General features: G+C 32.8%; 1 protein-coding gene across 1 annotated transcript; it reads left to right on the forward strand.

Annotated features, from left to right (window-relative positions):
- The first annotated feature begins 330 nt into the window (after positions 1–330).
- Positions 331–7,941, forward strand: LOC128550481 (uncharacterized). Its single transcript, XM_053529665.1, has 8 exons — positions 331–366; positions 2,435–2,493; positions 4,213–4,406; positions 4,899–5,079; positions 5,891–6,073; positions 6,436–6,646; positions 7,178–7,252; positions 7,544–7,941. The coding sequence occupies exons 1-8, from the start codon at positions 331–333 to the stop codon at positions 7,586–7,588; spliced, it is 984 nt and encodes a 327-aa protein (XP_053385640.1). The 3' UTR covers positions 7,589–7,941.
- The last annotated feature ends 7,978 nt before the right edge of the window (positions 7,942–15,919 follow it).

Genomic DNA, 15,919 nt, shown 5'->3' on the forward strand with positions numbered 1-15,919 from the left:
CTTATTTGAAATTCACTGTCACAGAAGCTGTCATTCAAAAATGTTTCACATAGTCCAATGATATCGAAATATGTATGATTATGAAGTAGAATTTTTAATTCATCAAATTTTGGATATAAGTAGTGGATGTTCAGATGAAAAAATTTAAATCCTTGTTTGTGTAGGAAGTTATTTTGTTCAAAGTTTTCTGCACTTTTTTCACTACATATGTACACATCCTCATTTTTATTTTTGTCTGACATGTTATTTGTCACCAGTGTGGTATTATCCAGGGATTTCTGGGCCAAACATTCTGAATGGTCTTCCTCCTGTGGTAGCCTATTGATCTCCATGGGTATTGCTGATGTTGATGCTGGTTCATTCTTTGTGGGTGATAAGCCTTCTGAAAATATCTATTTCTGGACATTTTACTGAAATTAAAATTAAATTAAATGTGAGTACTTGAGGATTTTTCTAATGAGCACAGGTACATTCGAAACACAATTTTGATACCAATTTAAATTACTAGTTTTAAGACGACAAATATTATCTATTTACCATTTGTACTTCCAGTTAAGCAGTCCAATGTAAGAATAACACTGTCTTGTCAAACAAAACTAACCAGTACAGCTCGCGCTTACCGGTGAATCAAGCTTTTAAATGCATTTTCTACATCTTCCTACAAGCAAACTGTTCGTATTATATTTCTGGGGTATAAATGGAGGCTTTCGATACTCTTCTTTACAGCAAAACATGTCAAGTAGCTTGATCAACCATCTGTTCACATATAGATTAGGGCTATAATGTGCATTCCTGCATCACCTGCTACACCTCTTGAACATACTTAAAAAGGTTGCCCATTAGGTCAGGCACATATGGGTGTCGGGTGTTCTATCACTTTCCTAAAATTCCTAGTCAAGATAAATAAGGCTGACCAGAGAGATCTTTGATATATTGGAACCTTTCCAATAGTTTTTGTCTCAAGTACCCGAGTCTCGTACCAATAGCTCCTCAAGTGCATTTGCAACCTCGATAAAGTCTGTCGAGGAAGACGTAATTTGTCAAACGTGCTGAAATGCTCTGCACTGCCTTATGCAAGTTAACTAAAGTTGTAGACAATCTCGTGCTTGTGTGTACTGACAAGAGTATCTGACATGTACCTTATTTCAGATTTCAGCTCACTGTTCAGAGTAATATATTTCACAGAATAGTTACTAAGTGTTGTCCATGAAAGCAACTTTTATAGTTTCAGCCTTACTCTTCTTTGTTACACAGTTAGCAATTTATTATGCAGACATTGTGACTGCGGGTGCATAATAAGGAACATTGTTTCATTTGATCCTACTAGTCCGTCACTATAATCTATTCTTGCATTTCGAAGTCCCAACTGAAAGGGGTAGTTGTCGTACTTGGTGTCAAAGAAACTACAATTTTATATAGCAACTAAGTTAATTGACCGTCACATTCTCCATATTACTTACCATCTATAAACAAGGTTTCATAAAGAAATCTTTAGAATTTGCAATTTTGAAGTTATTGAAGAATCCGCCATTTGCAAATGATGGACAGACATACAGACGGACAAAATGATGTACAAGAGGAGAAAATAAGATAACAAGCATGTTCTCCATTTGTCCCTCTGTCTATGTAAAATTTCTCAAGAAACAATCTCTCCTTGTTTTGAAGAAATGCAGGATGACACTTTGTGTCATATTCGTGCACTATTTGTTGCCATAGCAACAACATTTGTTGCCATAGGAACAAATTTAAATGACATTGGCATTCTCTGCATTGCCATCTATCCATGTACCATGTATCATGAAAAATTCTGCTGTAGTTTCAAAGTTATTGCAGTATCCCACTCTGCATGGCTGACGTATTGACATGCATACAGGGGCAACCATAAGCCCCATCCGGCTAAATACTGGTAAGGGAATAACAACAATGTTTCAATATGCTGCTGTGGAGGGAATTCAAGTGAAATAATATAAATTACATATATTAAAACAAAATATTCTTTAAAATATGAAAACTACACAATGATAATATTAAACTAAGTTTTAAAGGTTAGATTTTTGCCGTTACCATGGAAACAGAAAGAAACTAACATCATTTGAATTGTTATTTTTGCATTTGATGCAAATTTAGGATTTATTTTATTATATACATTTATATTTAGTGCATTTTGGGGGTGAATGTAAATATAATGACCTTTCATTAGAATCTTCTAAGGTAAATATTTAGTTTTGGCGACCATTTTGGAAAATGGCCGCCATATCGGCCATCTTGACAGATATCAAATGGGTCCCATGAAAAAAATGTTTTTAATGCTTTAATAAATAGCTGTGCCAATTTTGGTGCTTTTCCCATTTTCTGAAGTATTTTGGCATTTTCTGTTACGAATTGATCGCACTATAAAGCATACACATTATATAATAATATATGTGTATTCCAGCTCACTGCGTGTTACAATTCCACACCTGGTTTTATGTCTGTAACAGTGATACGCTTCAGGTAAAAAGCGGAATTTACACATTTTTCTTAATGTGATATAGTTAGTGTAAAATATACGGTGGTATGTTTAGGACATGCAATTATTTTTTTAAGGATTAAATTATCTTGAGCGATCAACATCTTATCTCGTGCGCATGACATCTTATCTTGAGCAATAAACATCTTATCTCGAGCGATCAACATATTATCTTGAGCGATCAACATCTTATCTCGAGCGATCAGCATATTATCTTGAGCGATCAACATCTTATTTCGTGCGCACAACTTCTTATCTCGAGCGATCAACATCTTATCTCGAGCGATCAACATATTATTTTGAGCGATCAACATATTATCTTGAGCGATCAACATATTATCTTGAGTGATCAACATATTATCTCGAGCGATCAACATATTATCTTCAGCGATCAACATATTATCTTGAGCGATCAACATCTTATCTCGAGCGATCAACATATTATCTTGAGCGATCTACATATTATTTTGTGCGCACGACATCTTATCTCGAGCGATCAACATATTATCTCGAGCGATCAACATATTATCTCGAGCGATCAACATCTTTTCTCGGTCATCTTATCAATATATATTAAGGACCTTTGTGTGAATTCAGATCATTAGTAAAAACATACGGCTGTCACCGTTTTTGTTTTTGTTTCAATTATACTTATAACCGTTTCACATGTTTGCAGGGTTAGAAGTTTAAATACACAAACTGATAAAAAAGGCAGCAAAAAATAAGTGATGGTGCAAAGAAATAAACTTAAGTCCTTGACATAAAAATTAGTCTGTAGGCTTTGCCAATATATTAAAGAATTTCCTTGTTTTCCCTTAATTCATGCATGCAACTTTTCTGCGCGAATTTATCAGTCGAACTGAAATTTGTTGCTATTCTAACATGCAGGATGCATCACTGATTATGTTCATTTGATTTTGAAGATAGGATGACCAATTATATGCATTGCTCTCCCAAATGATGTGATAAACTTGTGCATGTACTTGTGGGAAGTTTAAATAACTGCAGAATAGGCGGGACCCTAATTAACAACTTGTCCGTATGTTTTACTGATGACCTAAATGCACACATTTAATACTATTAATTAAATATGCGCACGAGATAATTTAATCTTAAAAAAAATAATATATGTCCTAAACATACCACCGCAAAAATACGTTGTATGTTGTAGGAAAAAAAATAAACGTTTAGAATAGTATGGTACTTAGAGACTTGCATTAACGCATGGATTGTCAAGTTGTTTGGATCATGCTGAATAATATCCATTATATTGTCTAATATTCCGTGGCCGAGTGGTTAAGGTCGCTGACTTCAAATCACTTACCCCTCATCGATGTGGGTTCCAGCCTCACTCGGGGCGTTGATTCTTCATGTGAGGAAGCCATCTAGCTTGTTTACGGAAGGTCGGTGTTCTACCCAGATTCCCACTCGTGATGAGATAATGCACGGAGGGGCACCTGGGGTCTTCCTCCACCATTAAAGCTGGAAAGTCGTCATATGACCCATAATTGTGTCGTTGCGACGTTAAACCCAACAAAAAATAAAAATAAAATAATATTAAACGGCAAGTATCGGACAGTCAGCATAGTTGAATAAACCTACGATTTTAAAACTTCACCTGTATTATATATTATTATATATGTAACATAGTGCTTCAGAAGCAAAGCATTCTTTTACTTAATTTTATCTGCTTTAATTCTTAGGAAAGGTAGTATTATTGTGGATTATGACGTCCGAATTAGGAACCCACAATCGGTCGAAGCTGCTGTGAATCACATAAATCAAAATATATCTGCCATAATAAAGCAGGCTGATGAAGAGATAAAAGAGTTTGAAATAAACAGAGATCAAACAAATAATCTGATGACGGCAAATATTTCGATGATTGGTGAAACGGGTATTGACTTATAAAAGTTTCTATCATATTTACTTTAAGATAAAAGTAATAATCCAATAGAAGTAATAACTGAGAATTAAAGCACCATAAAGCTATTGCATAAAAGCCTACATTAATACGGGCAACACAAATACTTTCAAATCTGCGGACATATCATGTGAAATTGGAACTGAAAAATTGAAATCTTAGGTGCACTACTTAATTTTCAATAATTTTTATATAACTCAACAAAGGCATTATTTTCGGTTTATAAAGTCAACATTATGAGAAATGTACCGTCAAACACGTACCTAGCAGTCAACCAAGTAACACAATCTGGTTGATTTAGGCAGGTGGCTGCTTACGATAGGTTAATATTATAAATATATATATATATATATGTCAGGTTAAACTGTATTGTTCTTTTTATACAATGACGAGAACAGTTTGTATGATAATAACAAACTATTATTATTGTGTTTCTAGGATAAATTGCCTCCTGTTTTGTTTTAGGTGAACAGGCAATTTGCCAATCTTTCTCCGACGTTTGTCGATTTGGATACAATTGTACATTTAATACTGTCGGTGACAGGGTTGAAGCTAGTTGCCAAAGCAAATGTTCACAACAAAGTTCATTTTGCGGGATACATGGACAATGTTATATTGATCACAGAAGTGAAGCACTCAAATGTAGGTAGGGACACTTTAGGCATAGAAGTAGAGATCAAGTATATATTTCCTTTTTTCATGCATCGGTATGACAACGGTACAAAAGGATACAATATGCAAATATTTGACGAGTAATGCCCAGTAAGATAAGGTTTTCTTCCAGCAGCAAATCAATTTATTATTGACGATTACATAATATTACTTGAATTTGTTGCTAAGAGAAACAAAGGAAACTACTTTAGTTCTGAAAATCATCAAAGACATACTTAAAAATATCAAATCAATATATCAATTGTACGCTCGCTCCGTTCTTAAGATTCATATCTATAATCAAGTTGTTTCACTTCAATCTTGACTTCAAAATTGTCGTTACTATGATTCTCTCCGCAATTTCATGAATGCATATGCTTCATATTTTAGAATTTGTTCAGTTCTTAGTGCAGACATGGTCATCTAATTAAGCACGTCTCAGCTTCGTTGTAGCAGTACACTTATTTATGTTGCCAATTAAATAAATACCTTCTTGAAAAAGAAACAAATGATATTGTTGTGTTGAAAGTGGTTTAAATGTGCACCTTATACCATTTTCTAAAATTGTTAACTAATTTCCTAGACACGCAATTGCTAGTGGACATATGGTCTAATAACGGCAAGAAAACTAATATTACTATACTCAAAATATGTAAAAGTTATATCAAGGCCAGTTAAGGAGGTATAGCGTGCATCTTTCCATAATGTATGTTTTCATATCCATTTTAAGATGTCGTATTAATGATAACATACATGTACAAGAGATGAAACTCTTAACGTTAATAATGAAAATTTTCTTTTTAAAGATGTGATGAAGAGGAGAATTATGTATACATTGGTGAACGCTGTGGTAATAGAATGGAATTAGTTAAACTAAAAAAGAAGTATATAATTCTGATTGCTAGTGGCAGCGGTGGATTATTTATAATTGCATTGATCGTGGTCATAATATGTCTTTTAAAAAGGAGGAAGTCGCACGACCAGGAAAGGTAAAAGCTATATACGTAATTGTAATAAATTCAATAAGCAAACATAATAATTGTAAGAGATAGATAAGAATTAGAATAATACATATTTTGGTGTAGTTTCTGTTGTTTATCTAAGTTTAAGTAATTAAATTTACATTCTAAGCAATTTACGTTTTCGTCCATATACGACTGAAAACAAAACTCTTAAAGTACAACGAATCTTTTAAAAAGTTTGTACTTTCTATAAGAAAGAAAAGAAAGAAAGAAAATTCAAATTAAATATTAATTACATTAAGTACACTCAGCAATATTATTATTATTTGTACATCATGAAGCTGCTCTGTATATAAACATTTATATTTTACGTATTATTATTTCTCTAGGAAGCAGAAAGAAGATGAAACACTAACTATCCACAGAGATGTTGAAGAATATCCGCAGCTGGACAGATACAATGAATCACATTCATCCCGCGAATTCTCAGATCAACGAGGAACAAAATGGACAGAAAATCAGTATCAAAGATCCCTTCTAGATACAAGATATTTTGACGGTCGTGAACATAAAGTTTTGAGAAATGACAGCGGGAAAGAGGTACTGTATCTTTTAACATTGCTACAGATTACTTTAGAATCAGTGCAGTTTTAAATGTTAAAATAAAAAGTTAAGTTATTAGCCTATAATGTCAATGATCAAGTGTCATGTTTATATTTGCGATGTTGTTGACATTTGCTAGTATAATATTTGAGACGTGGTTTATATTGTACTATCTTGTGTCCTTCTTTCTTAAACAGTTACAAATAATATGCCTTATAAGGGTTATTCTGTTTCACAAATTATATGGAAGTCCGTGGTGAACGGGATATACAATATTTTTCTAGCAGTCAGATCAACGTTATTTCTCATGTTCTGTAATCTTAGGTAGCCGGTGAAATTATGGAATCGAAATATACCTTATACATCGTATTGGTTGAGGACATAATACGAAACTCATCTGTTTTATAACGGATTAGTTATTAATCCTCGACCTGCCAGTTGTTGTTTTGTTTGATTTATTATATTTAACAGATGAATTACATAACAGAGTAATTTTCAAATGTTGATCCCACTGACTTTTCATTGCAGTCACACCCTAACCCAGGCTACAGTCTGCCACCATCCAACAAGTCGGTATATGATTATATAGATACTAGCTCGAGAGTAAGTAAAACAAAGCTTTACATAAAAGTTTCTACCTCTCATTAACTAAATGATTTTTGTGATGATAAAAATGAATTGTTGACCATATCGTTGTAGAACAATAATTTGATGTAAACTCTTGGCAGCAAGGTAATGTATATGAATTATCTATTATTACTGTCTCCTTTGTGTTATTATAAATAGATACGATAATCGGGATTTGGTTCAGTTTTCAGTGAAAAAAAAAAGATACTAATCCATGTGATTTTTTTTCATTTGCTAAATTAGTACTAACGTATTTTTCTTTTCCAGTTTGAAATAAAGAGGCCGAATGTCCACATAGGTCGCAAGTTTTAAACTAACCAGAAGCTTAAGTGTTAAGAAACGCTGTATAGTATTCAGTAACGGATACAGGATTTTTGTTTTCTACTGGTGTTATGACACTGAAAAAGATTTTGTTTTATTTCTATACACTCGAGGACATTAAACACTTCCAATCTATACATTGTATTGAAAATTTGATTAAAAGATATTTTCCTAAAGCATATATTTATGAAATATGCATAATAGATAAAGGTATTGAAGTGGGTTATTTTCTGTACTAAACGAAGCATGAATGCGAAGCTCATATTTCGAATCGATTAGTTTTATTTTCATAAATTGAAATTTGGTTGTCTTCATACATAATAAGTCAATAATCAAAAATGGTTAGGTTCATATTTATGTAGGTGACTCTGACGTAATGTAAATGCCAAAGTAGGTGACTTTAACGGTGAAGACAGAACCAGTGTAATTTTGATGTTTCTCCTTTTACCTAAATAAGTGTTTGATAGTGTCGCTCCAAAGAATTTCAATAAAACATCTTGAGAAAAGCCTACTTTTGAGCAGAATTAAATTCAATAATAATTTTCATAATAATCATTTAATTTAATAAAAATCAAGAGCTTTTGAAATAAAGTGTAGCTGTATATGTGTTTGTGATCCGAATCAACATGTCACACATTTACTTCTGTACATACCCGTTGTGCATTTAGTGTGACGCCAGTTATAGCACAAGCAACAGGGACGCAGGTGCCAAACGTTCTCTAATTAAGTGTACCAAAAGAAATTAACATATTAGATCAGATTTAATGAGTAAATAATAGTGCATTTCAAAATATTAGAAAATAAGTTTAAAAAATAAAATCATTTCCATACATGGATGAGGTAGTCTAAAAGTCCTTGAATGTATTTGGCCAGTGTAACCCATGTGTTTTAAACGTACTTTGCTTTTCGGATATATTTGTATGTATTTAAATGTTACGAAACACGCAAAAGATAATTACTAGCAGACTCGATTAATTGATTCCGTTCACGAAATATTATGATTGTGCAACGCCCTTCACGTCCCATAATATCAACTTAAGCGGAATTCTATTTCATAGATTCATGCTCAAAAAGTACTATACATTATTAAAGAACACAAAGGCCGAAACCTGGGAAGACTTTTCACGGCCGCTACACAGCACTTAAGGATTGATATGGTAATAGTTAAAAAAAATCTTTAAGATGTCTCTGTGATAGCATAGAATGCAGTCATAACTCGGTCTGACTCAGTCTACTCAAGGTTATGAAATATGCACCACTGTCACAACTCTCAGCACCGGCTTAAGCGGAATTCTATAAATGAACGAATCCCACTGTCCCGAAAGAAACAGAAATTATATCAATATTTAGTCAAGGTTCGGGGAGACCTTTCATGACAAGCACAGGACTGTTTAAAGATCTCAAATGTTCATATTCCACTATGATTTGCTTATATTCTGATTCTCACTTTAAATGAAAAATATCTCAGTAAATACATTTAACTTGACAAAATATATATTAAACAGTAGAGCTACATTCACAATAAAATGTCATGTACAACAATCATTTGTTAAAAAACATTCCAGATTTTAGTGGTAGCACTGTTCTATATTGTGCTTAGTTTTATGTGTATAAGTGTATACTATGTTCAACCTGTACCTGTAAGACAGTTGTCCATAACAGATGCATTAATTTTGTTATCCCTGTATTTTATGACATTCGAAACAAAAATTGCCAAAATAATCAACATTCAGTAACAATTGTACAAATAATATCTAGAGAGTTAGAAAGATGCATCATCATTCAAACGAATTCTTAAGTAAAAAGGTTTAATATTTTATTCCAGGCCCATTCAAGTTTAAGACTTACTAATCATGATGCTACAGCGTTCATGCGTTTGATTGATTAACGATATTGCGATGTTTACATGTGATTTTTGAAATTTCTCATCAGAGAAAAATGTTATTTTAGTTTCATTCATCAAAGACCATTTCTAGTTTTCAGACAATATTGTAGCTAGAAGTTTTACTCAATATCAATTCTAAGTGCATTTAAGTGATTCATGCGCGGATCTCACGCGAGTTAAAACACAGATATTTGCGCATTCAGCTGCTCAGTGTATATAATATCGTTTTATTACTAGATCAACATGTAGAGGTTCCATTAGTTCTTCAATATTTTCATATTTTGTCTGTGATTGACCTATATCCTTAGGACGGCCAGCACATAATTATGCGATCCTGCCAGGCATATATATGTTTTTGACAACACATACAATGACGTCACTCGACCTTCAGCTATTTCCGGAAGTAAAGAAAATGAAAGTAGAAATGCTAAACTTGAAACGAAAGCCGTATTTTGATTCGTAGGTAGTCGGGGGTCACGTGCAGGGGTCACCCCGTCTAAATGTATGCGCGTGGACTTCTTTTTTTTTTTTTTTGGTGCTTTTTTGGAGTCAATTTTCAGCACTTTCTAACGAATTGAAATTACCTGGGCATTAGTACTGCATGTCAGCTTTTCATCTACAAAAAGGTATTTGAGCTTGGAATAAAAACAAATCCCACAGGGGTTCGTAACGGACCAAGGGTACATTGATAATTTTGGAACTTCACCAAATCGCTCAAAAGGTCGTTTTTGATGTTGTCTGAGAGTGTCAGTATATGCCTCGGATGTTCGATATAACCGTATTTGAGAGCTGCACACATTTCATAATGAAAATTCCTTACCCAACCCTCTTATACAAATGCTGATTATTTGGACAGGAAAAACAAAAAGCAGAAAAAGTGGCATGCATCAGTACGCATAAATATTGACCGCATATTCTTGTTTACTGATTTTTAGTGGATGAATACCCCTTGATTCGACAAATCTTATGACGTTTTAGTCACTTCTGTTATATTGTATGGATGATTTCCACCAGTTTTTTCAGGAGTGATTAATACCAAGTTTTATAGTGCACATAATCAGCATGTTCCAGTTCGAAACATGGTTTAGATCTTTTCTTTAATCGTATTTTGTATGGTCAGTATCAACAAACAGCTCTCTGTTACAGATAATATGTTTGCTTTTCGACGAATTGATTTGCTTTCGAAGTATGTCGTCCATGGCTGAACATACTCAATACTGACAATATTTATAGTGTTAAGCACAGCTTGGATATTTGTTTTGCAGGTTTAATCTATATCTGAGTGTTATTTTTACAAGTAATTCCTAAGATATTAACATATGAATTTGAATGACGTGGTTTCATTCCATTCTAGAATATGTCTTAGCTAGTATCTTTTCACTTATAAATTGTATTACTTTAATATATGTTACAGTTTTAAAGCAAGCACCCCTACATATTAACGAAACAGTTTTTTGCGAAAGTAAGATAGAGATTTCGTTACAAAGTAAATGTAAATACTAGTAAGTAAAGGAAAAGGTGGGGGTATTCAGTACAAGGCAGTGTTCAATTATTCAACTCTTGAAAGTGCAGATGGGAATATCCGACACGAGGATAACTGTTTAGATGGCTGCAGAGCTCCATACTGTATTTAAACAAAGCGCGGGAAATTTAAGTCCATACACTGGAATGAAGTCAAAGCGTTACTAATGCTACTTTCAACGTTATATTTCTGGAAATGATTTTTTTTACCATATTCAGCTTATCGATATATTGTTGTTGTTATCCTAAACGTTGGCTAATTCAAAACTATTATACTATACTATAATGATCAAAGAATGATTTTACCCGTTTTTACGTAGAAAATAAACAATACTATCTACTGCATAAATGCAGTTTATGTTGTCTTTCACCTCGCGAGATGTAAGACGGAATTCTCCATCACGAATGTAACACTTGAGATGGTAAATAAGAAATTCTTTGGTCTATTTTTGGTCACATATTTGGCTTAAACGATGCTTTATATGCTTTTTATTCATAAACGTGTGTTTGTTAACAGAAACAATTAAACACCTCGTAAATCATTATGATTATGTATTTTAATTGCGAGTGTAAAAGTTCTATTCTCAGGAATCAAAACCGTATGCGAAGTTGTTGATATTTTCAGGAAACAGTTAAAGTAGAATCATCTTATTACCTTTACACTTTGAATCTTAGCAAAACATTAATTTGCAAGGCTGACCAATCAAAGCTGACAACCGTTTTAATCTTATCATTGAATGCTGTTTCGTGTGCTTAGATGAATATAAACCTTATTGAAGCGTCTTGATTTCATCCCGCTAGCGATTCTGGGATGATTTGAAAGAAGTCTGTATCTGGTTGATATCTGTCTAAACGCACAAAAATACATGATATTAATTTGATTTTACTTACAACTTCAGCTTACTTTAGAAATAAGCGAATTGTTTTCCGTTCGTATGAAAGAATTATGTTTAATATCAGCATATTGATATTTTCAAAATCTAAAAAAAACAGCAAAACAGACATGCTTACGTTAAATTTAATTTCGCCTTCCGTCGGGATAAATATAAAATTCTTGCTCATTATTCAGCTTATCCTTAATTGAAGGGAAACGAAGAAGTCGTACAGTCAATTCTATTCATTCTGATATTTACCTTTATAAAAAATAGCTAAAATTTAATGTTACTTTTGAAATGCTAGTGTCTAATTTTGAAAGATGTTTGCGAACAACATCATCTTGTTCATGTTTTCTTTTATGAATACCATCAGATCGCACGTGTAATCTCATCTCATGGAACTGGTCATCTTTCATTTATTGCACCGTGATCTTTATACAAACACAGATGTGTTTTTTTTTCTGCACAAAACATAAAGTGGATGTAAATATCGTGAATTACATACTTATTTTATTATTCAACTTTTCAATGTCAAATACGTTTTTAGATCATTTGCACACACCATAATTATGGAAAAAAAAGAGCAAATACAAAGCACAGCTGTGCAAATATGAGAAATTCATGGTCAAAATAAGAAAACAGGACAAAATATAATGAAAGGAAACAGGATTAATATGGAATTCAAAACATTTGATAGGTTCAAAAGAGAGGCCAAATACGAAGGTATTACTTCTCTGTTGAATTTTATAACTACGCTATTACAGTAGAATAAAACAATTTACAGTATTTACCATGTGTTGTATGAACATTGAACTCTTTCGATAGAATATCTTGATAAGTTTGTTTTCCGGCCAATATTGTAAAGCTGATTGATAAAATTGCCACTCGACTTAATCATTCTTAGACAAATTACAAGGCCAGCATGAAATTACTTGATAAATAACGTGATATGAATTGATAGTCTTTCTATTTACATAGGTTGTGTACTTTTTTTCTTTTTGTACTTTTTCAGACACAAATAGCTATATTCTTTTTTATGTCTGACAAGCTGAGCATGCTTTTTCATGTGTTTACAGATTTATTTTGAGCAATATTCATTCAGTCGAAATATGGTGGTTTACAAGAGACACTTCATGTTGTTTATTTGTTCCAGAAGTTAACAATGTAGACAATGAAAAATTCATTATCCACAGGTAATTGAAAACGTACACACATGATGCAGAGTTACAGTACCAATTCATTCAGAAGTGTCTTCAAGAAGACAACTACTTCACCCATTAATCTAAATATTGACCTCTGAACTAACATTGTCTGAAGGCTGTATGTACGGACTAGGACTAGACGTGCGCTATTCTTCAAAATCTTAGTTTGACAGAAGGAAAAAAGACAAAGTTTCGAAAACTAATTGTCTGATTGTCGATCTGTTCCATTTTATTCGTTTAAACTTTACTTTTAACACTTAGAAAGGCAATGTAAGATGTTAATAACTTAACAGACATTACTTTTTCAACATTTTGCCTACTCTGGCTTGACCTGTAGTGTACACACACGGGCGTTGTTCTGAAAACAAAGGAATACGTAACATTCTGAGTAGATTTATTAGGCGTGCATTTGGTATAAAATAATCGGTTTTATTATAAAATTTAAGAATTAATTCAAAGATTGGTAAGCCTTCCACATATTTATGTTTACTTTGATAGACCTTATTATCTCCTAAGGCTTGTAATATATTTTACCCCCAGTAAGACAAGAACTTTTATGTTAAGAAGGAACACACAAAAGTTCAGACTGCACTGAAATACATATTTTTGGACAGATTTAACTGTGCCTAAGGTATATATATATACACTTGCTGTCCCCAATTTGACATATTTATCTCCCGGGAGTATAAAACATATTTTAAAGGTTGCTTTGAACCACATAAGACTTTTACTATAAATTTCTCTGTCACGCTTTGCCGTTGTTGAAATAATCTGTAGACGTCAAACCAGTATTAAGTGTTCTTTGATTTGTGATGTGCTATTCTGTTTTCATTTACTGTAATTGTGCTATGCACGTTTACCGAGTTTGTTCTCTGTAGTCATTTTAAATGATTATGTAAACATTAAAACACAAGACTTAAACAAACTGTAAAGTGCAAAAATAGTTTGTTCACGGCTAAGACAGATACAAAAGTAGTTATCTGACAGATGTATCCCAGACCCAACATCTAGCTAAACATGCTAAAAGGAGATAACTCCTGAAGATAAAATAAGAAATTCATTTAGTTTTGTCCCTTTTCTCCTCAAAACATGGTCTATATTCAGGCCCTATATTTTGCTGGTGAAGTTATTCAGATCTACATTTATATGTCTTTGTAGACTCAGATAGTTATAACAGTGTGAAAAGTAGAAATCTAAAATTTGTTTTAAACATAAATTAATTCATTTAGTTGGGCAGCCATACTGTTTGTCGGCGGGTAGTAACTCATTTTCATATCACACGTTTGTACACTGCGACTGCATACATCATTCAAATTAAGATATATCAATAGAACATAAGGCACGTTAAACGCAGTTTAAGAGAATATTCGTCGTACTGTACGAAAATTCATGATTAACCAGTACACTGGCTTGCAGAGAATCAATATTTGAATAAGACTTTGCATAGCGCGTGTGAAAATAGTAAGTACCAAAATCAGTTGGATGTTCCTCTATGTTTCAAAATACAGTTTACAGTGTTCCCTTGGAAAAAGGACAAATGGAATTTCCTTTTTTATTCTGGAAGGCCTTCTGTATGAACCACCACATACTAAGCGGGATAGCATATGTACTTGTTAGCATAATTATCATATATCTAATAAATATTACCTGTAGGCATCACCACATATCAAGCGGGATAGAATGTGTACTAGTTTGTATAATATATCATATGTCTAATAAACATTACCTGTAGGTAACACCACATAGCAAGCGGGATAGCATGTGTATTAGTTAAAATAATATACCATATATCTAGTAAACATTACCTGTAGGTAACACCACATAGCAAGCGGTAGAATATATATCATGTGACTTAAAATTATTGTAAATGTAAAATGTAAAACACGTCATCCAACATGTATGTGCTACAGGCCATATGTGTACATGGTTGTGTTACTACTTAGAGGCTATACGCTTACAAACTTACAGTACTTTTACGATTTGAATCTGTCTTATGTATCAAAACGAGGCTACCACCCCACCGTTTTTATTTTGTTGCTTTCTATGATTATTAAATGATCTTTTTATAGATTTTATCATGAACTATTTACAGACAATACCTACATACAGACATAAGAACAGTTTTATTTTCCTATTCGCTTTGCATTGCCTTATTTAATGTCATTCTACATAAAATCAGATTTTAAAATTTTACATTTCTCTGGGTAGCGTCTATTGTGAAAATAACACAAACCATAAATATTTAAAATAATTGTAATATCAAAGCAGACATACACTGCTTTGTTTTAAATAACAACCACGTCCATAATATTTCGTGACACACATTTGCAGTGTTATCAAACTATATCAAATTTTGAACAACTTTCTAGCACATTATACTTGTTTAGAACAACTTGTTTTATTTATCAAAGATTCTTGTCCACAATTTGGGATGAACATTTTGAACATGTTAATTTCCACCAAATCTGGCATTGAATGTATACATAAAGATGACATTAAAATGTAAAAATAAGTGTTAGATATTGGTAAATTAGTCGGAAGAACGTTGATTTTCTCCATTATTTCAAAAGCTTTGCAACGAGTTACCCTATTCTGCACATATTTGTTTTTGGTTATTTGTTAGAAAATCGTGGGTCAATAACTTAATACCGCTAGCTATTTTCACGGTATCCACATTTTAAGGGAGAAAAAATGTCGCCTCAAATTTGTAAGCGAGTTGTTTTAAAAAGAACACTGCCTATGAAGTATCAAAATAACAGAAAGGGAGGTAAGCAGTGTGCCTTCAACTTACTGAGACAAAAGTTAAAGCCCTCTCCACACCTTATTGATATGTTATCTT

Source organism: Mercenaria mercenaria, chromosome 18 (genome assembly GCF_021730395.1).
Source record: "Mercenaria mercenaria strain notata chromosome 18, MADL_Memer_1, whole genome shotgun sequence".
Lineage (NCBI taxonomy): Eukaryota > Metazoa > Mollusca > Bivalvia > Venerida > Veneridae > Mercenaria > Mercenaria mercenaria.

Bases quoted from the DNA above. Each gene is read 5' to 3' on its own strand.
- LOC128550481 (XM_053529665.1), top strand. From the start codon at position 331: ATGGGTATTGCTGATGTTGATGCTGGTTCATTCTTT. The intron at 5,080-5,890 runs GTAGGGACACTT...TTCTTTTTAAAG, and splicing joins AGTGAAGCACTCAAATGTAG to ATGTGATGAAGAGGAGAATT. The intron at 7,253-7,543 runs GTAAGTAAAACA...TTTCTTTTCCAG, and splicing joins ATATAGATACTAGCTCGAGA to TTTGAAATAAAGAGGCCGAA.